At 34.9% G+C, this 22,959-nt stretch overlaps 1 protein-coding gene across 11 annotated transcripts in view; it reads left to right on the forward strand.

Annotated features, from left to right (window-relative positions):
• The window catches only part of FAM135A (family with sequence similarity 135 member A), a 126,601-nt gene that overhangs the window by 41,954 nt on the left and 61,688 nt on the right, over positions 1 to 22,959 (forward strand). For 5 of the 11 annotated variants that reach the window (XM_023735864.1, XM_023735870.1, XM_023735869.1 and 2 more), the window contains 6 exons: positions 12,147 to 12,286; positions 12,394 to 12,464; positions 13,882 to 14,055; positions 17,026 to 17,152; positions 17,821 to 17,974; positions 21,671 to 21,748. In XM_023735864.1, the coding sequence (XP_023591632.1) occupies positions 12,147 to 12,286; positions 12,394 to 12,464; positions 13,882 to 14,055; positions 17,026 to 17,152; positions 17,821 to 17,974; positions 21,671 to 21,748 (744 nt within the window). Of the gene's footprint in view, positions 1 to 12,146; positions 12,287 to 12,393; positions 12,465 to 12,600; positions 14,056 to 17,025; positions 17,153 to 17,820; positions 17,975 to 21,670; positions 21,749 to 22,959 lie in introns of those variants that run through there. The other 6 variants (XM_004381359.2, XM_004381360.2, XM_023735873.1 and 3 more) reach the window with 4 other exon arrangements.

Consider the following 22,959-nt stretch of genomic DNA (forward strand, 5'->3'; position numbering starts at 1 on the left):
AGTGATCAGAAAACGTGGGTTCCCTTCTTCCTGCCCCCCCTTTCTGTCCTAAATTGCCCCAGTTAAAAAGTTGAAACAGGGTGGATTCTAGAATCTCAGAAGCAGCCTGATTTCAGGAAAGCCTACAAAGAGGAAGTAGACTAGCAGCCACTTTTGTGCCTTACCCATCTTAGTTCTCAAGAATTAGCCTTACTTGTAGGCAGGAAAACTGAATGATATGGTTTTATGCCTCCACTGGGTCTTTTCTTCCCCAGCAAGACAGCTGTTCCCTACTGATGTAGGAATTCTGTGATGTATATAAAAGTGAACTGCACACATATGTTTATACTAGTTTTTCAGTGAGAGAGACATCGTGACGTAAAAGATCAAGAACAGGCTTTGGAGCAAGCCACTGTGGCATTTGCCTCCTGGGCAAATTATTGTAGCTATCAGAGCCTTGGTGTCTGTAAAACAGGTGTATTAATCCCTGCCCTACTAATATTCCTGGGTTACCAGAAATATTAGTAATGATACAGCACAGTGGCTGTCACATAGTAAGTGCTCTGCAGATGGTAGCTGGTAGTGGTAGTAAGAGTGCCATTTATGAGAAGAAAGAAAGGGAAATTGCACAAACATTCAAACAATAATGTGTGGAGAAAGTCTTATTCTCCACTTTGATGTAAGTTTTACAACTAGATAAGCATTTGGACTAATAAGAAAGCAACTCAGGTTGATCGAAAGAGAAATGTCCAGTTATTGATATTTTACCAGAGTTTTTTCTAAGTCCATCCCTCTATCCTAGATATATATATTCGTGTGTATGTGTATTTCATTGTTCTTTCTACTTGCCACCACCCAGTGTTTTTTATTCAGATGATTCCGGTAAAAAAAAAACTAACATAAAATGAAAGGAAAGCGGGAAACAAGAAATAGTTATCAAAGTAAGGAAGGGTTGTTTTGGTTGCTTTGCCTTGGTAGTGGTTAATTGGCCACTTGTAATAAAGCCTCAAATATTTTGAAGTGCTGTTAGCAGAGACATCTCTTCCCTCTTATTAGTTGTCTCCTTAAGACTTTGCCCAGCCACCAACATTTCAGAGCCTTCCTTTGAAAGCCACTGGAATGTTGGGATCGTTCTGTTGAATTGTTAAGGTTTTTCATGATTTGTTTCTATACTGCATGTCTAACTTTATTTTCTACCATTCTCCCTGTAGATTCTATAGAACCACTTTCAGTACATCAAATCTGATACATTCTAACTTACCTCATATGTTGTGTATGCTCTCTGCTCCTCATTACTGCCTTTGTTAGATAGTTAGAAGTTTCTTCTCCATGCTGTCACAGCAGTTTCTGTACACCTTCTTCAGCTCATACCTTGTTAAAATCTTTTTCTCAGAAATGGAATTCTACTAAAATGATCAAACATAGCCTCATTAACGAACAGTGCTTTAAAAAAAAATACATAGCTAGATACAATTCATGTATATATCATTAATCCATTACTCTTATCAGTAACCAAATAATCTCAACAGACACGATAGAAAACTCATCGTGAAGTTAGATCAGCTTTTAATAAATTTTGCGTAGATCCTGAAACTTTAGTCCATTTGACATTACAAACCTCCATTTTGCTTTCTCTAAATTAAACAGCTTCCTTCTGTCATTGCCATTGTTTTTTACCTAGCTTCGGATATAGTGATAATTACACTGCTATTTTACTGGCCTCCTGAAATAGGGAGTTAAGAATTTATCATATTGTACTGCAATTATTTGCTTGAATGTTTCTATCCAGACTAGATTGGGAGCTCTGAAAACAAGGGCAGTGTTCTTATTTATTTTCGTTATCTCTTAGTTCCCTTTACTTCAAAGGCTTAATAAATTATGGCTGAATGAATGCTCACTTGTCCACAAAATAAATAAGAGATACCAGTGCTAGCTGTTTAACCAAAGGAAATGAAAATGCAGAAAGATTATGGTAGGAATAAAATGTAAATTATCATGACCTTTCATGTAAGTATTTGTAGGCCTTCAACTATCACAGGTCTCTAAAAGTATAAATCTGAATGTTTGGGTTGGCAGATAACCGATAGGTGAATGGAAATAGGGTCATTTGAACAAGGAAACAGGGCACTAAATTGAGAAATTAGATGAAAGTTCATTTATTCAATAAATACTTGTTGAGTGCCTACTATATATAAGACATGGTGTTTAACCTTAAACTAAAACAATGAAAAGGATAGATGTGGTTCCTTACTCTATGGAAGATTATCTAGTAAGTATTAAATAACAAGGAGGGTTTCAGATTTAAGACAATGAACTGAGTACACATACATGGGTCTTTTTGTTTCCAAGACCCTGTGGAAATAGCAGTATAGAAAAAGGAAGAACAGAAAACTATTTCAATACATTTTTGGAGAACAGAAGTGCAGGTGGGAGCTTGCATAGTAAGGATTAGCATGAATGCAATCCCCAAAATGTGGAGATTGATTCAGTCCTTGCTTTCTCACTTCTTCATCCTGATTGCCAGCCGCCCCTGTGGCACACTGTCTTTCTCTGACCCTATCAGCCTGGAGCTAGGTCAGAGCTCACAAGTTAAAAGGACCCTATCCTTCAGATTGCCAAATAGGCACACACTAGTTACAAGTTTGGAGAGTCCACACGGCACCCCAAGCTTCTGACTGCTGGCCACCAATTCAAGCTAGTTTCTCACTACCGCTTCAGGATGCCAGCTGCAAGTTCAGGAGTCCACATAATACCCTTACTTTCTGACCCGCTGGCTCCCATTACCCCTTTAGGTTTGATAATTCACTGTAATGACCCAGAACTCACCAAGAGTATACCATACTTACAACTACAGATTTATGTAACCAAAAAGAATACAAATAAAAGAGATGTCTAGGGCAAGGTCTAGGAGGGTTCCCAACATGGAGGTTCCATGTCCCAAGGGACATGCTACCCTTCTAAGAGCAAATGCTCTCATCATCTATGAAGCTCTCTGAGCCTTAGTGTCCAGGGCTTTTATTGGCCAGTCTTGCATGATAGGCTAAACTATGTCTCCTGAGGCTAGTTGATAACGGCCTCCCAGGTGAGTCTTTTCTGGTCTGACCAGCCCCACTCACTGCACAAATTTCTCAGGTGTGGCATGGGAATCCTAGACCAAAGCACCCCGATTACTCCAAGAGTTATTTCTCCAGAGCCAAGGATATAGGCCGCCTTATTTAGGATGAAACTAGGTCCTTTACCCCACAGAGCTTAACTTCTGTTTGGAACATCCCTCCGTCCCCTTCCTAAGGGGTTTCAGGCTTAAAGTCAGGCAGGTATTGCATGTGATGGGAAGTAAGGCTGAAAATAGAGATAAATTAAAGGTTTGTTGTCAGATTAGTTGTGATAGTTGGGCACTCAACCCCAAGTGCAAAGTGTCAGGCAGCCTAGTATTTACATTAGGCCAAAAATCTCAGGGCTTTTCTCTAAATAAATTACCATGGCAGGTACTAATTCTCCAAAGTAAAGCACTTAGTCTTAATTTAGTGAGGCCTTCACCCAGTCAGTGGGCTTCCAGCTTTCTCTAAGATTAGGTTTTTCACTAAGGGGAAAGGCCTATTGGGAAATTCAACCACTTGAAAGAGGAGGATCAGGATAAACAGCAAAAATTGATTTCAGAAGAAACAGAAATAATTCAGAAACCAGAAGAGGACATGTTAACCACTATTTAGTATACTCAAAGTGATGTGATTAGATGTATCCTTAAAACAAGAATAGGATGCCTTAAAAAATACCAAAATAGAACTGTTAGAGCTTTAAAAAATTGTTAAAATTTTGAAATAGTTCAGTATGAGGACTAAATTCAAAAACTGGAGAAAATCCCCTAGAACTTAGAGCAAAAAAGTCAAAGACAAGAAACATAGGAGAGAAAAGAAAAGCTAGAGAATCAATCCATGAAATTTAATAGCCAAATAATAATAATAGTTCAAAGAAAATTGAGAAGAAATTACTGCAGGAACAGAATTAGGTCCACAACAATGAAATAAAAAAGACCTAGGGATGTTATTGTGAAATTTCAGAAAATCAACAGATCATGAATTTTTCCGGGGGTAATGGGGAAGGTGGTAGTAATAAAAACAGATCAGAAAAAAGATTGAAAATTAAATTGACATCATCTAGAATTCTGAATGACAGGAGACAATGGAGCAACTCAAAGTTCTGAAAGGAAATAGTTTTAGACCTGGAATTCTATACAAACTTATCTACTTAGCCGTACTATTTGTCAGGTGTAAAGTTGTCAGAATAATGACATTTTCAGACATGCAAGGATTCACAAACTTTATCTCCCACACAGCCTTTCTTAGAAAGTTACTTGAAGATATACTCCAACAAAATAAGACAGAAAACCAAAGTAAAGGAAGACATGGATCTGAGAAACAGTGGACCCACTCCAAGAGGCCAGAGAAAGAAAATCTAGGAAAACAGTGGTACAGTTGTTGTTGGTGTTGTTAGGTGCCATTGAGTCAGTTCTGACTCATAGCAACCCTATGTACAACAGAAAGAAACACTGCCTGGTCCTGTGCCATCATCACAGTCGTTGCTATGTTGGGGCCCATTGTTGCCACCACTGTGTCAGTCCATCTTGTTGAGGGTCTTCCTCTTTTTCACTGACCCTCCAATTTACCAAGCATGATGTCCTTCTCCATGGACCGATCCCTCCTGATAACGTCCAAAGTACATGAGAGAAAGTCTTACCATCCTCACCTCCAAGGAGCTTTCCAGCTGTACTTCTTCCAGGATATAGTCATTCTTCTGGCAGTCCATAATGTATTCAATATTCTTCGCCAACACCATAATTCAAAGGCAGCGATTCTTCTTCAGTCTTCCTTGTTTATTATCTGTCTTTTGCATGCGTATGAGGCATTTGAAAATACCATGACTTGGGTTAGGTACACCTTAGTCCTCAAAGTGACATCTTTGCTTTTTAACACTTTAAAGAGGTCTTTTGCAGAAGATTTGCCCAATGCAATACATCATTTTATTTTTTGACTGCTGCTCCATGCGTGTTGATTGTGGATCCAGGTGAAACAAAATCTTTGACAACTTCTGTGTTTTTTCTGTTTATCACTATGTTGCTTATTGGTCCAGTTGTGAGAATTTTTGTTTTCTTTATGTTGATATGTAATCCATACTGAAGGCTGTAGTCTTTGATCTTCATCAGTAAATGCTTCAAGTCCTCTTCACTTTCTGCAAGCAGGGTTGTGTCACCAGCGTATCACAGGTTGTTAATGAGTCTTCCTCTAATCCTGATGCCCCGTTCTTCTTCATATAGTCCAGTTTCCAGGAATATTTTCTCAACATACAGACTGAATAAGTGTGGTGGAAGGTTACAACCCTGACACACACCATTCCTGATTTTAAACCACGCAGTATCCCCTTGTTCTGTTTGAACGATTGTATGCGTTTCTCATGAGCGCAATTAAGTGTTCTGGATTCCCATTCTTTGCGATGCTGTCCATCATTTGTTATGATCCACATAGTCGAATGCATAGTCAGGTAAACATCTTTCTAATATTCTCCGCTTTCAACCAGGATCCATCTGACATCAGCAATGATACCCCTTGTTCCACATCCTCTTCTGAATCCAGCTTAAATTTCTGGCAGTTCCCATCAAAGTACTACTACAACTATTTTTTAATATCTTCAGCAAAATTTTATTTGCGTGTGATATCAGTGATATTGTTTGATAATTTCCACGTTCTTTTGGATCACCTTTCTTTGGAATGGGCACAAATATGAATCTCTTCCAGTTGGTTGCCCAGATAGCTGTCTTCCAAATTTCTTGGCATAGGCGAGTGAGTGCTTCCAGTGTTGCAGCCGTTGTTGAAACATCTCAGTTGGTATTCCGACAATTCCTGAAGCCTTGTTTTTTTGCCATTGCCTTCAGTGCAGCTTGGACTTCTTCCTTCAGTGCTATCAGTTCTTAATCATATGCTACCTCCTGAAATGGGTGAACATTGACCAATTCTTTTTGGTACAGTGACTCTGTATATTCCTTCTATCTTCCCTTGATGCTACTTGTGTCATTTAATATTTTGCCCATAGAATTCTTTAACATTGCAACTTGATGCTTGAATTTTTCCTTCAGTTCTTTCAGCTTGAGAAATGCCAAGTGTGTTCTTCCCTTTTGGTTTTCTAACTCCAGTGTTTGCACATTTTTTTATAATACTTTGTCTTCTCAAGCTGCTCTTTGAAATCTTCTGTTCAGCTCTTTTACGTCATCATTTCTTCCATTCACTTTTGCTACTGTGTGTTCAAGAGCAAGTTTCAGAGTTTCTTCAGACATCCGTCTTTGTTTTTTCTTTCTTTCCTGTCTTTTTAATGACAGTAGGCCTAGAGAGCAATTAGTTCAGCTTGGTGCAGGGAAATAGACAGCTCTAGAGTAAGTTCTCTGGGAGAATGAGAGAGATTCTATCAATTAGAAAATATAAGACTGGATAAACTTCAGAAGGGAGAGCACATTATTCTTTTGTTAACAAGTTACCAGAAATTATTTAGAAACTCCAAGAAAATCAAACATAGAAAAAACTTAACAAGGAAGACATGGGCAAACTAATGTGGCACAAGTTTGAGCCAAGATAGGGTGTATAAAAAAAGGATATCATTAGGATTAGGAACATTCTAATAGTGATCGAGGGTCATCACAGTGTACCTACACAGAAGGAACTTTAATTCTCCCATATGCGTTATCCTTCATGGAATAATTATATTGCTGATTACTTTTCTCTGCTCTTTTTTTTTTTGTAACTGCTGTCGTTTAGGTGGTAGATAGTCTTTACTGGTTCTCTTAATTTTACTGATCTCTTTTAATTTGTTAGTTCTCTGCAAGTTGCTTTTTTTCTTTTTACTTTGGTCTCTAACTTCCATGTTAGAAGCTTTCTTCAGATGTTTTGTAGAACTCAGTTGTTGATAAATGACTAAAAGGAGGGAGCTCAGAAGCTGACTAGAAGCTCTGAGAGCATAGGTGGGACTTGTTTCTTTGAGCTTCATTCTAGGTTGATGTTAGTAAGCCATTTGCAAAGGAATCTTCTCATTTAGTACCTATAGATCTTTTCTATTGAAGTGATCAGATTCCTCATGTCAACAACTGGAGGGTCTGAAATTTTACTTTATATATTGTTGAAGATAATTCTCCATAGTCTTTCATGTTTCTGTACATCTTGTAAGCAGAGGCACTGAACACCTTCTGTTCCAGACTCTCTTTTCACGGATATTTGTATAGTGAACAGCTTTGGAAGATGGAGAGCGTGTCTCTGTGTGGTGCAGAGTGTAGATTTATTTGCTGTCCAGTATAATAAAGATAACGTCTCCCTGTAATGCAAAGGTTGGACAGGTTTCCTTATATTTCCTTATAAAACTTTGGGGTGTCCTAAGTTTAGAGTTTCTCAACTATGATTGAAAACCCACTACAAGTGTAGTATCCACCTAGGCCTACCTCCGTGTCATCCCCATAGGACTTGGGGGAGAAGGGGAACTGATGTGCACATGAAGCTCATGCTGTGATTACTACAGTCATTTTACTCTGACCCAGGAGTCTTCTGCCAGCATTTGTCAAACTGTGGCACGTGAGTTTGTTAGCTTGCAAGTGGGGTAAAATCTTAGACTCTGTAATTCTTGAAACGCGAGAGAAGACACTTGTCCGTCTCCTTCCGAGAGGATAAGAATCTAGCTGCCAGCCTTCTAGGAGCTGAGTACAAGAAGAATTTTGGGAGTCTCTGCATTCAGTATTCAGTATGCATATACTCAGAGCCTCGTGCTCTAGTCTTGTCAGGTGACTTCCAGTTCAGAAGGCCCCTGTTTTTTCTTCTCCAGGGAATAAACCCCCAGATTTTTTCTAGGGTGAAGGAGAAGCAGTAATCTAGTGGCATGTAGTAGAGGAGAGGACATGAGGATCTGTTCTAGTCTTTGCTGATATACCACCTTATCAATAAAGTATTATTTTATTAATTTAGTTATTCATTTTTATTCTCTGTCAAACTGTCCACCATCACCACCCCCCATGCCGCCCTTAGAATGTAAGTTTCATGAGCCTGGAGATTTTTGTCTCTTTTATTTTACCTGTTGCCCACTGCTCCTGGTTTGAGAATAAAATTAAGCAGCAGTTTGTTATCTGTGGAGCTTTGGTGGTACGGTGGTTAAGAACTTGGCTGCTAACCATAAAGTTGGCAGTTTGAACCCACCAGCTGCTCATTGGAAACCATATGATGCAGTTCTACTCTGTCCTATAGGCTCACTATGAGTCAAAATCGACTCAATGGAAATGGTTTTTTCTTATCTATAAGACACTGGTACATCTTTTTAAAAGCTTAAGTATTGATATCAATTCAGGATATAGGCAACTTTCACTGAAGATTCATTATTGTTAGTAATTCCAAAACAGTTTAGAATTATGAATTTTGTGTATAATTTTTTAATCCAGTGATAGAGTCTTTTTTAGAGCATTCCTAAAGGCAGTCTTCTTTCTTCTGTATGAGCATTTCTAGCGCTCTCAATAAATACTGGATATATTTTGTTGGTAGAACCAATAGGGTTTGCTGAAGAATTGGATGTGGGACACAGAAGAAAGAGAAGAATCAACAGAGATCCCAGGGCTAGTGAGTGGCAGAGCCAGGATTCAAACCCAGCCAGTCTGGTTCTAGGGTCTGTGCTCTAAACCACTACGCTATTCTGCTTCTTGGATGATATCCAGCCAAAAAAGACTAGAAAGAAATGACCCGTGAGGTATGAGCAAAACCAGAAGAGTGTGATGTCCAGGAAGCCAAATTAGTGTTTCAAGAATGCAAGTATGTGTCACTGTGTCAAATGCTGATGATAGGTCGAGTAAGATGACATCTGAGAATTGACCATTGGATTTAGCAAAGCAGAAGTCATTGCTGATATTGATAAGAGTAGTTACAGGTTCAAAGTCTGGTTGGAATATGTATTAATTATCTATGGCTCTATAAAAATATACCCCAAAACTTATCAGTTTAAAACAACAAACCCTTATTATCTCATACTTTCTATGGATCAGGAATCCTGAAGTGGTTTAGCTGGTGCCACTGGCTCAAGGTCTCTCATGAAGTTGTAGTCAAGCTATCACCCAGAGCTGTATTCATCTGAGGTACAACTGGGCTAAAGGATCTGCTTCCAAACTCACTCATGTAGTTGTTGGCAGACCTCAGTTCTTAACCATATGAACCTCTATAGTCTGCCCGAGTGCCCTCAGAATGTAGTATGGCTTTCCCTAGAGCAGCAGTCTGAGAGTGAGAGAGAGTGAGAGCGGCCATTATGGAAGATGCTAATGTACCATCACTTCTGCTGTATTCACTTAGATCAACTCTGATACTTTGTGGGAGGGGTTTACACATGGCTGTTAAAACCAGTAGGTGGGACTCACTGGGAGCCACTCACTGAGAGACTGGCTACCACAAAGTGGACTAACTAGAGAATGGGAGGAGATGAATTAGAGACAGATAATACCAAAAACTCTTTTGAAGAGTTTTGCCATAAAGGAGAAACAACCTTAAACTTACAGAAAAGTTGCAAGTATAGTACAAAGAACTTTTTTCCCTGAACCATTTAAGAGTAATTTGCCAATATGATGTCCTGTCATTTCCAAATTCTTGAATGTGTATTTCTTCCAAACCAGAATATTTTCCTACATAACCCCAGTAAACCTAAAACCAAACCCCAATGCAACCATCAAAATCAGGAAATTAATATTGATACTACCATCTTATCCTCAGCCCCATTAAGTTTTGTTCCGTTAGTGTCCTTTTTTGCAAAAAATTCTAGTTCTAAATTATACATTGTAATTAGTTATGTCTCTTTCAGTCTGGAACAGTTCCTCAGTCTTTATAATTTTCATGAACCTGGCAGTTTTGAAGACTATAGGCCTGTTATTTTGCAGTGTCCTGAATTTGCATTGGTTAGAGATTTCCTCATGATTAGATTCAGATTATGCATCTTTGATAGGAATACCTCAGAAGTGATGCTGTGTTTGTCTCATTGTATGCTGTTAGGTGGCACATGATTTCAGCTGTCTCATTACTGATGATACTAACTTGGATTGTTTGATTAAAGTGGTGTCTGCCAGGCTTCATGACTATAAAGTTACTCTTTTTCCCTATGTAATTAATAAATACCTTGTTAAAACTTTTGATTTCTTCATTTATTTGTTTATATCATTAAGGACTTACGGTTTTCTCTTTTAGTCAATGGATGTTAATCCATTACTATCATAATTTATTTTGATGCTCAGTTCATGTCAGCTAATGCCAGGGGGAGCCTCTTCAAGCTAGCTTCTATATCCTTCTGACATGTCCACTCATTCTTTAAGCACTTACTTTCTGGCACCAAAAGATATTCTAGTTTATCTTGTACTGTCTGTGCCCTGCTCTGGAATCAGCCATTTCTCCAAAAGCCCTATTTCCTTTTAGTGAAGAATGGTATTAGAAACCAAAATTTGGGATCGTGCTGCTCCCAGGCCCTTTGAGTAGACAGAGCTAGGGAGTACATACATGTATGTACATACATATATAATTGCACATACATGCATGAATTTGCATCTATCTTTATATGTAAATATATAGTTAAAAGCATGAGTTCACGTCAGTACTTCCTATTTCAGTTCAATACCATATGATTCATTTTATATTTATACCTCCTTTCCATATTTGGACCTCTTTTCTCTGACAGTAAGTAACGTGACTCCCATTATCCATAACATATACATATATTTTTTAATTTGATTAGACCCTTATATATACCAGTCTCCCATTTCTGCTTTCTCTTCCTCACAAATCCTCTTCTCACATCACTTGGGCTTTGGTACTTATGCTGGGTCACTCACCTTTGTGGACACTCTCCTCACCCCTGTTGGATTTGCTTATTCCTTGTGCCAGGAGGGCCTTCTGCAGGGATGTTCTCCTCACCCCACTTGTGCTCAGTAGAACGTGTCAGGCTGCTGCCACTCACACACCTCCCACTCCATGGAAGCCTTCCTCATCCCTTTTAGACTCTTACACCTTGCGCCAGACTGCCCATCTGCAAGGATACCCTCCTCACTCAAAGTGAGTTGTAATTTCCAACGCTTAGGTGCCCTCCCATGCAGTTGCCCTCCTCATCTTGGTTGGGCTCCCAGTACCCCACTCTAAGCCACTCTTCCACTTAGATTATCCTCCTCACTTCTCACGGGTTCTAACATCAGGCCATCTTCCTATGTGGACATCCTTCTTACTCCATTTGGACTCTGACATCTTACTTGGATCTGCCCTGCCCAGATGCCCACCTTGCCTGGGCCCACATAGTGGCTTTTGAACTGAATCCTTGTGGAAGCGAGAGAAAGGAAAGGAAGAGAAAGATGAAGCTCTCCTGGCATACTTTTGTTTTCCCTTCTCTAGCTTAAACAAAGGGAGACATTAGTGGTTCAATGGTAGAATTCTCTCTTTCTGTGTGGGAGACCCAGGTTCAGTTCACGGCCAGTGCACCTCAAATGCAGCTACCACCTGTCTGTCATTAGTGGATTGTGTGTTGCTATGATTTCAACAGAGCTTCCAGACTAAGACCAGGAAGAAAGGCCTGATGATCTGCTTCTGAAAATCTGCCAGTGAAAACCCTGTAGATCACAAAGATCTGATCTGCAGCCCTTCATGGTATGGTACAGGACTGGACAGTATTTCGTTCCATTGTGCGTGGGGTCGACCATGAGTTGGGGCCAACCTAATGATGGCTAATGAGGCTTAACAACAGCTTAAACAGCCCCAGTTTTTTTAACTGTTTCTCACACCATGTTATTTCTGAAGGGTAGAGTAATAAGACCACGACAGCAGATGGGTTATGGAAGACTAAATTGCTTTCTTCTTTGATATACAGATCAATTGTTCGTTCTAAAATATGCATCCTGAGATTTCCTTATTTACGTTTTAGGCTGAGATAAATTGTATGATAATTTTATAATGGTTATAATATATTTAGTTATTCATCTTTATCATAAAAATCAACTTTTAGGAATGTTCTAATAGCTCTATTTAATGATGATGGCATTGGATTAATAAAATCAAACTTTACAGGATTTTAAAGTAAAAATATTGATTTACCTTATATTTTGCCTTTTGCCTGTCAATTACATATCTTATCTGTTTTAGGTATGACTTTAGCTTTTCCAGCTTCAGTTCATGATTCTCTGATTTGCAGTAAGACATTTCAAATTCTATACAAAAATGAAGAGGTTGTTTTAAATGATGTTATGATCTTCAAAGTTAAAATGTTGTTGGATGAAAAAAAGGTATGTCTTCATATATATTTAGATGAATATTTTTTATAAGACTGAAGGCATATTTCTAACTTTCTATAAATATTCAAAAAGTTTCTCACATTGTAATTTTTCTTCAGATTGAAGAAACCCTTGAGGAAATTAATTTTCTGTTAACCTTGGATCTACACTTCACAGATGGAGATTATTCGTAAGTAGACTTATCAAACAATTAAAAAATCATTAGGTGCTCGTAACGGTTATCTGTTCCTATTAGAGTCCCCATTTTCTTCTTAGAGTCCAGCCTGTTGCCTTGTTGTTTATTTTGAACTACTTCTGTCTTTTAGGGGAATTTCATGAGCATGGCTATGCCTGCTCTGTGCCCATGTTGATTCCATGTACCCCAGGTAGGAAATTCAGACAAGTTGAAGAAATATGAAACCGTTTGCTGAACTCTAGAAATTGCTCTGTTGATATAATACCACCGCCATGAGGCATTTAAATGTAACTGAGCTCTCTTGCACTATGTCACTGGCTAATCTTTCTTAGTGGCATGAAAGATGCCTTTTTTAGGTGAGACTTTTTTGATATTCTGAGTTACCAAGACTGATACTCTGAGACTTAGCAGTTGTCACCAGTTCATTAATTTCTAGAGCCCTTGAGGGTTTTAGGACTGGCTACCCTGAACCTGCCCACACACCTGGACATAAAGACATATAATTTAGGGACATACTGTATGTACTTTTATTTCTTAAAACAAGAATTAGAGATCCATTTAACAATTTTATTTTTGAAGGTTTTTTTTTTTTTATTTCAAATGCAGTTTTAGAAATACTTTCTGAAAGTTGTAGATAAATTCATACTGCATATAGGATAAATGACTAAGCAGTCACATTACTGAAAGGTTTACTTTAGATGTTCTCTTCACTATCGTTGAGAATAAGAATTTTTCACATGGTAGCTAATGCTCCTCTTTAGGACATTTTGTTCAAAGAACTCCTTAAGGAATGCTTTTTTAACCAAATCAGAATTCTGTAAGTGGGGTAAGCTAAAAATGAGTAGGTATTTCATCAGCTGTAGGTAGTTGTAATTTATGTATCAGTAAAAGAATAATTTATTTGTATACAATTTTTATGACATTGTTTCAAATATTTTTGTATGTATAGATCTAATGCCAGACTATCTGTAATCAAGTTATCGCCAATGGCTTATTTTTGAACAGCATTTAATAACAAAGTTTTATACAATAAAAATAATTTGAAATAACTTTTGGGGTTTGTTATAATAGAATTTGACTTAACCTATGTTATACCTTGTAATAAATAGTATTCCCTGTGGAGTAAAATTTAGTATAATATTTCTGAAGTATCAAAATGATCCCTGTTACCGGAGCATTAGTGAAAAAAGTCCATAACATAGACTGATAAAAATCTATAGATTGGCTCTGATTATTTTCTTGTTAGATTTCATATCTTGTCTAATCAAATTTAATACTTTAAAAACTACTCATTCTAAGTTTTTAAAAAGTAATAAGTAACTAAATGTTTTTGATAGCTTAAGCTACTATACAGAATATTGACTTTTACTAAATATCCCATACTTACATGCAAATACATTGCTTTTTATAGGGCAGATGATTTGAACACCTTGCAACTAATAAGTAGCCGAACATTGAAGCTGCACTTTAGCCTCCATAGAGGCCTTCATCATCATGTTAATGTTATGTTTGATTATTTCCACCTTTCTGTTGTGTCTGTTACAGTCCATGCATCATTGGTTGCACTACACCAGCCACTAATAAGGTAAATTTAACCAATACTGTAGTGCTTATTGATGTAATGTCTTTCATTTTTATAGTGAAAACATATACTTTGATAAAGATTACTGAAGTAGTAAGGAACTTCTAAATTCCTAATTAAGTAAATATTTTCATTTTATACTAAAGTAATAAAATAATAAATTTAAAGAGTATGGAAACATTAGATTGATAACTTTTCATTATAGAAATATGGAGCAATCATTTTCCAGTCCCGGATAAGTTGACCAAGAAAAATAATGCAATCAGGAAATAACCATACAGCATTGTTTAGTTTGTACCTGTTTTTATGTAATATTATAATGTAATTACTCATTGTCTGCAAAAGTATATTAATTTTTCTTAATTTTTTCTTGGTCTCTTCTCTAGATGGGCTGATTTTATCTTCTTAATTCTGTACTATACAGAAATTTTTTTTTCTAAGTCATTAACCAATTTTATGTATTTATGATTTTTAAATTATATCATGTACCATTTTAGTTTAAAAGATATAATATTCTGGATCATAATAAATGCACTGCGATGATTATTTCTTGCTGCCTGCTTCATGGGGAGATGGATTATCTTTTATTAATGTAAGACTACAGTTCATGCTCTTCAGTTTTTATAGTAAAACATCCTTGTGTTACAGGCACTTTTAAAATCAGTAACTTACGTGAAAAGACTCCTAATTGATTTCACTTCTGAACTGTCTATCATTTCAGACAACTAATATTAAGGGCAATACATAAAGGATATGAGGTTAAGCTGATTTTCTCAGAAAGCTGAGTAGGTAGTTTGTACAATTACCCTCAGAATTTACAAAGACAATACAATTTAACATATTGCCCTCAAGTAACGGCCTCCTGTGGCATAAATCTTTATATTGTTTTAAAAACTATAATCAAGAACCTCTTCTACTGTGTTGCCGCATGATCCCTTACATCTTGACGCAGTTCTTCAGAGCATGAGACGGGAAAAGTTTGTTTCTCCTGACAACTCGCTTTGCCTTTCTTATTCCATAAAATCAATATAACTGGTTGTTAAAGTATAACCATCAAAGAAATAATATACCAGATTACTTTTACGTGAATTACACATTAGGTTTTAATGCTAAAAGTTTATCTCTTTATGAAATAAATTCCTAAGTTTTCTGAATCTTCTTTTTGTAGTTTCATTAAGAGTCTCTAATTAAACTCCTTCAACTATTCCTATTTTAAGATGCACTAAGACTGTCTTTGTAACACTGGCTTAGTTTCTCTCCCGAAAGATGTACACACAGTTCATAGAGGTTAGCTCAGCTTATTAGTGTTACTTTTTAAAGCCCTGATTAAATAGAGTAGTGATATTTACATCACTAATCCTAGTGAGTTCAGAGTGTGCTTCCTCTTGCAATGCAGCAGCTTTTGCCCCAGACTAGTAGGAGAAAGGGGCAGTTCATCTCCTAGAGACCATTTACTGGAAGGAGAAGACATTTTGGGCTCTGAATCAGAAGCCAAGAGGATTAACTGTTGGCTCTAGTTAGTCACTGGAGGAGAACATGAGGTGCCTGCAACAGCTGAGGTTGCTGTTCTTTGTTTAGCTGCCATGGACCCTTGTATCCCCTCTTATGCTGCTAGAACCCTTGCCAGGGAAGTAGCACCTTCCCCTGCCTTTCTTTGCCTATAAATGAGAGGTTGTAAAAGGGAAGCAAATAAAGGGTAAGAGAAAGCTTTTTGCTGGTGGTGCTGGTAAAGGGGTTATATTAAGGGTAATATTCCTCACTATTTATGCTTTAACAAGTTTTTCTTAAAGTTTTATTATAAGTGAATTTTTTTTTTTTTTAAATAATAGCAAAGTTTATTGAGTTCATAAGAATGTGCTTGACACTGTGATCTCCATGTGGAATTCTCTGGGGAAAGACTTAAGAACTTAATTGGCCCTTCTCCCTATAGGTAGTTTTTTTTTTTTTTTAATCCTCTAAACCCAATGAAAATTTTTTTAATTTATAATTTTATCTTCTTAAATGTCATTTTTTATTTAAAATAATTTCTATTACCAACCCAACTATAGACATTAAATAAGTTATTTAAAATAAGTGGGCTAGGACTTCTTTCTTTGCTTGTTTTTTACATGATCCATTTCTTATTAAAATTTTTTTTAAGGATAACTTTTGTGACACAGTTTTGAAAAACACATCGTAGCAAGTGGAATTTACCATTGACTTGCGACTGACTCCCTTCTTTGCTGGGATATAGATATTTTATTTTTGTCAAGCAAATTGATTTTGCAAATGCAAGCTGCTCTCTGCTTATGGCAAAAATGATTTACTTTTCTTTCTTTTCCCTTTTGCCAAACTATCAAACAGTCCAAATGCTTTGGTCTACAACAACAAAATATAATGTTAATACTAGTAGAAGTATTTTATAATATGTGATTGAGATGGTGCCTTGAAGCATTTGTAAAGATTCTCTTAATAGAGCTTATAGTCTTTTAGTGAAGAGAATTAAGAGAAGGAAATATCTTATTTTTGAGAAATGGAGACAAAGTTGATTTAGTAATTTTTCTTTTTCTGCACTTAAGTGGGAGCTCTTTATTTCTGTAAATAGCTTGCATATTTGTTAACTTTTTTAAACTTGGGAACCAGTTCTGACAGATCAGTATTTCCAAATCAAAGCTTGATCCCCATTTGTCATTTAGCCACTCTGGATCCCACTTTGTTTTATCTTTAGTATCCTTTGAGACTCCCTGAATTCCAACCACACAGAAGCAGTCTCAAGCATCTGGTCTTAATTTTTTTTTATAATCATCATGTCTTCATAATAATTCAAATTATCAAAGAAGAAATTATAAAATTACTTTAAGAATACGTTAGAATTCATAACCTTGCACCCCCTTTGCTCTTTATTTTCTTCCTATAAGATTTTCTTTTATAAATATTCAACTTAAGTTCAAGTAGACTATTATGACAATAATAATGTAATACTTATTCCTCCAGCTTTCCTCGTCCTGTGAAGACTACTTGGTTAAATAGAAATGCACCAGCGCAAAACAAAGATTCTGTGATTCCTACTCTTGAAAGTGTGGTCTTTGGTATTAACTACACAAAACAGTTATCACCAGATGTAAGAACTGAATATGTTTATAAATCCTTTTTTCCCTCTTACTTCAAATGAAATATTTTTAACTGTTTTATCTGTGAATGTGGTATTCCTTTTATTAATTATTTGAGCCCAGCAACGTACAGATCTAATTGAACATGATCTTAACAAATTGAGTGGTTCTAGTTTATTATGAAAACTAACCTGATACTTTAGGATTTTACCAGATTTAACCATTTTAACTTGCCACCATCACCCCTTGCTCCCTTAAGAGCACTGTTATAATCAGTTGCCATAGTTGAGACCTAGCTTGAAATTGTACAATTACAGCCATTATTCCCCTGAAAGGAAAAAGAACTTATAGTATAAAAGCATATAGAGTATCTGTCCCCCAGTCCAAATGTAATTTGATTTTCAAATTATCAAAACATCATAATTTAATATGCTTATTTTAAAAAGAATCTACCATAACTGGAATTACTAGAGTTGCCTTTCATATGTTTATTATTTATATGAACAAGAACAACCCTAAACTTTTGCTGATTTCTTTTAAGTTTTAGAATAACTAAAATAATTGATAAATGTTTAGGGTTTTTTTTTCCTTTGTTTTTCTGGATTTGAAGTATAATGCTTTAAGATTTTTGGTTACTAACACTCTGTACCCAAAATCTCAAAATCTATTCTTTGTTTAGGGATGCAGTTTCATCATTGCAGACTCCTTTCTACATCATGCCTATAATTTTCATTATACACTTTGTGCCGCTTTGCTGCTAGCCTTCAAGGGATTGCACAGCTACTTCATTACGGTAACAGAAGAGATTCCCTCTTGTCAGAAACTAGAACTGGGTATGTTGAAAGTAGTTGGTTCTATCCTATAGGTCAATTCATTCTCTCCATTCTTACATTACTAGTTATCAGCGTAGTTTTTCTATGCTAACACTTTAATGTTTATGTGCTTTACTTCTACTCCTCTCTCAATTCTGTCTTTTTCAACCTTTGGTAATCATTTTCTGCAATGTGAAATTTTTTTTATAACATTGAGAAATAACTTCTTGCTGCTAAGTTTGAAATGAGTCTTTCGATAGAATTTTAACATGTTTGTCAATATAATATTGCTCTTAAAATATAACCAGAAAGCTTACTAGAAAGCAAACGTAATTATCTACAAAATCATGGGATATTAAATTAAATCCATACCTCCAGATATTTAACAGTCTATCCAGATTGTAGGTATTTGGGACATTTTCTGTACATTTGGCTTTAAGTGATCTTAGATCTCGGTTCCTTTTATTTCACTTTAGGGAATACTAACATCAATTACTTAGTGTTTTACCATTTTGAAAATTATTTAAATCAAAAAAATCAAGTTTCAGTTTTAGTCAAATAATAATACTGCATATATATTATAGTACATAATGAAAATTATATTGCTTTGATTTTGTATACCATTTTCTGTTTGCATAGTGCTTTTACATATATCATTTCACAGAAGATAAATTATTGGAATTATCCAAATAAAGTTTTTATTCAGACTTTTTATGACAGTTTTATTAGGCTTTTATTTTCAAACATTAGCTAATAGGTTATCATAAAAAACATTTTAATAATCTCTTCAGAATAAATTATTTTTATTATATGCTTGGATAAATCAGGAATCGCTTTTTAATTTTTACTTAATCAGTATTCTTTATTCCTTTGTTTCTGAAGAATCTCAGTGTATAACAAGATCAATGAAATCTCTAGTGACTATTATTGAGTAGTTCTTATGTTTGAGGCTAATTAGCTTATTTTATAATTGCCTGTTTTGAGATACAAAAGAATTATTAGAAAGTATGTGGATTTTTACCTCACTTGAATTTAGCTGTAGAAAAATACTGGATATTGTGCTGCTGCCTATCAGCGACTACTCCAGTGGATTTGATTGATTCCATCAGTCACACTTTCTTGACTAGACACAGGTTTCACTAAATTGACTGTTTAAAACACTCGATGTGGTTATTCCAATGTGTATACAAGTAACAGGAACATTTATTTATTCTTTTTTTTGCTCGTGTATTCTTCCACAAAACAAAATCGAGTGTGTAAAGGATTGCTTTTTGATTATTAGTCTCTGAATTACTTTTTGCCTTGCTATTTCATGTACTTAGAATGCTCTATTTCCCTAAGGAAAATCCTGTAGAACACTACCTCAAAATGTTAATTATTTTTAATTTTTTTTAATGAAGTAATCATTTATAGAATAGACTAATATAGAATATTCCTTATTCTCAATTAATGAAAAAATTATTTCTCCAATTATTTTCTTAATTTGATTCTTGGAACTCAAAAACATTTTCCTAGGAGAAGAATATTATAAATTTTGGTTAGGTTCAATAACCAGACCACAAAACTACTAAACCACAATATTAATGAAGAACGGTATCATGTGCCTGAAAAGCAGTATCATAAAAAATAGTGGTGTGAAACTTAAAAGCCATGTGTAATGGTATTTTTACAAGATAAGTTTTGATAAAGATGCTAGAGTAGAATTCAGGGAGGTGTATTATCTTATAGTGCTTAAGAATTCATGTTCGAAGCCATTTCTGTTACTTACTAGCTTTGTGACCATAAACACAAAGTGGTTTCCATTCCTCAAGGTGGGAAGATTAGAAGTAATCAGGTGCAGTGGAGGAGTAAGGAGGAAAGATGAGGACATACAAAAGGTATTATGGTATAAAAGAGCTCTAGGAGTATAATTCCCTTGGACTTTTTATGAGCACCTGCTTTGTCTGGTAATACACTAGGTGCTGAGGAAAGGATAGGGTCTCTGTCTTTGAAGCGCTTTGAGCTCTCCTCTTCCCTTTCCTCTCACAGCAACAGTAATAAATTATCAGTTCAGCATTGGGACGGGCAGGGCAAAGTCACCCACCAAGACAGGGCTTCTTGTGGTTTTAATATAGAGAGACATAAATAAGATGAGCCTATAAATGCATATAATTTTCAACATGTAATATTTATGAATGAAAAAACACATGAGCCACATTTTAACTTAGAATAAAATATATCTCCCTAGAGGAAGTATGTTTATTGATAAAATTCAAGATTAATAATTGAACAGAAAAATTTATTTTTTCAAAGGCAAGGGTTTGTTTCAAATAGCTTAGGTAATATTAGCACTTTATTACTGATTTAATAATCTAGCTTCAGCATAATTCATTTATTCATTAGGTTTTTAATATTCTCTTAGGTAAGGATGGCTTTTTCATCATGTATATAAGTGTAGTATAGAAATTATCATAATTAAGAGATCCCTTAGGACTAAATGAATGTCAACTTTATTTCAAATTATTTGATTATATTTTATCAGAAAATAAAATTCTGAAGCAGACTCTATTTTTACATGAGTAAATAATAGCAATAAAATACAATTATTAGTACCTTACACAGAATATTTACTTACAATATATTTATTGAATGAGTGAAATAGCAAAATACTGATTTTTTTTGTTACTTGAAAAAGTACAAGCATCAACACATAGCTTACAGCAGTTTCCTAGGAATTTTTAAAATCAAGACTCATCCTCAATAAATAATTTTATTATAATTTTAATTATCAGTAAATGGTAATACTTTGTGTTTTTAAACCTTTCTTTACTACCTATATTTTCTTTTCTATTCATTGTGAATTATAGTTTATTCTTGAATACATCTTCCAGGAGAACATCTAAAAATGCTATTAACTATTTAAAAGTATTACATACTCTGGACTATTAGCATTGTTTATTTTTATCTTAGCAAAATAAAATTGTAGGTACTAGAATGTATTTCCATAAAACACTGTTGACTAAAGATCACTCTACTCACCAGTTTTAATAAGTACATAAAAAGTCATTCTTGATTAATGGGTGTATTATGTTTTCTTTTATTATTTAGCACTTACCTTGAATTTTTAAATAAACATATATTTAAAAGTCTTAAACCCCAACATGTTTTAAAATTTTATCTAAACTCTATTCCCTGTTTTAAAATAATGCCTTATACTCTTCTTTCTACCTTTGCCTTTTTTTTTTCTTTAGATGAATGATGTACATTTTTTTAATGGCATACAGTTAAATATTGGTTTGATGCAAGAAACACTTAAAGAAAATGGAAGTCAAAGGTTCTGGAATCTAGGCCTGGCAAATCACTTAACCTTTCTGAACCTCAGTGTTCGCACTTCTAAAGGTAGAGGATTGACCTACCTGATCACTAAGATCCTAGCCAACTCTAAAATTCTGAGTCTAAGAAATTAAAACATAAAAATAATATTGGATTATTAAATGTTGAGTGGCACACATCCTTTTAAGTAGAAAAAAGAACAAAGTAATACAAACTCGAATGTACATCATTTGTAATTCTAATAAGCAGATTAACTAACTGAATGATTCTGCTTCAGTGTTCTAATCTAACTGCACTATCAGGTATTTGGTAATACAGTCTATTACTAACAAGTTGGAAAATTCTAGTAAATTTTGTTGAAAAAGGAATATAGTAACTAGTGCTGTGTGCAATCCTTATAACTAGCCAAGGCCAACATGCAGGTCCTATATGAGCGCCTTCTCAGAAGAAAACAGCCACGAACCCAGAAAGACACCTGTCTAGGTATGTTTACAAGTAGGTTAAATAAATATTCCCTTTTAATTAATGTGAAATTTTGCTTTAAAATAGTTTATCTAATTTCATAAATACATATTTATCAATATAGTATGTTTCACCTTCATTTTAGAATTTACTTTTAGAATCAATTTAGTTTGTAGATAAGCTTTGGTTAATCTTTTAATTAATTTATAATATTGAAGTTTTTATTTAAACCTGGGAAATGGTAAATGCAAACATCTCTTTGGCTTTTTCCATATTCTTTCTAGAGTTCTTATAAAGAACACTTTTTGGAAGCCATGTTTATTGCCAGAATTTGTTGCTTGAATAATATTTCCTTCAATTTGATCAGAGTAATTTTATCTTTTTATAGGCGTAATAATAAAGAAATGTGATTTAAACATTGAAGCTAGTTTCATACATTATAAAAGTAAAGAAAGGAAACATCCTTAGTGTCTGGTTTTGATTTTTCAGTCAGTTTGCATTCAATTTTACTATTCTAGCGAGAAAAAAATTCAGTACTACCCATATGTGTTTCATATGTTAAATAAAATATTCCCATCTCATTATTTTATTGCTATATTTCCATATATATTTTGGATTTTTGCTCTTGAATATCAGTAATAATTACTTTACTGTCTTTCCATGATAAGCATGTTGAAAGTTTTTACTTTGCGTTGAATCAACCATCACAATTACATAATTAGAAGTTATTAAAATCACAATATTTGTTTCTTAGTTTTCAGAAGTATGAACAAAAAGAAATTGAAGAGCCAAAATCTTTCTCAACATTTCACAGTTGAAAACTAGCTCAGGAATATTTAAGTTGGGTCACTTTTCACCAAAATTGTTAAGAGCAAAACTGGTTTTTTTATCAGGGAGGAAAATGGAAAGGTTGAAAATTATTGTAAACATTATAGTCATTCTTTTTGAAATATAATTTTATATTCTCTAACTGTAAAATAATTCATAGTCTGAAATTGAGCATTTGTGACATGTTTTAGTGTTCTTTTTAGTAATTAAAATATATTTCTAATTTAAACTATTGTATTGCTAATTTCTATCAATTTATATGTGAGAATTCTAAATGGTTTTACAGAATGCTGCTTTACATAATAAGGCCTATATAAAGAAAGGACCAGTTTTTGGTTGGGTAGACAAAGGCTTGATTCAGAGCTAAAGTATAATGAAGTTAGTTAAATAATACTTTTTTTGCG

Source organism: Trichechus manatus, unplaced genomic scaffold (assembly GCF_000243295.1).
Source record: "Trichechus manatus latirostris isolate Lorelei unplaced genomic scaffold, TriManLat1.0 scaffold00083, whole genome shotgun sequence".
Classification (NCBI taxonomy): Eukaryota; Metazoa; Chordata; class Mammalia; order Sirenia; family Trichechidae; genus Trichechus; species Trichechus manatus.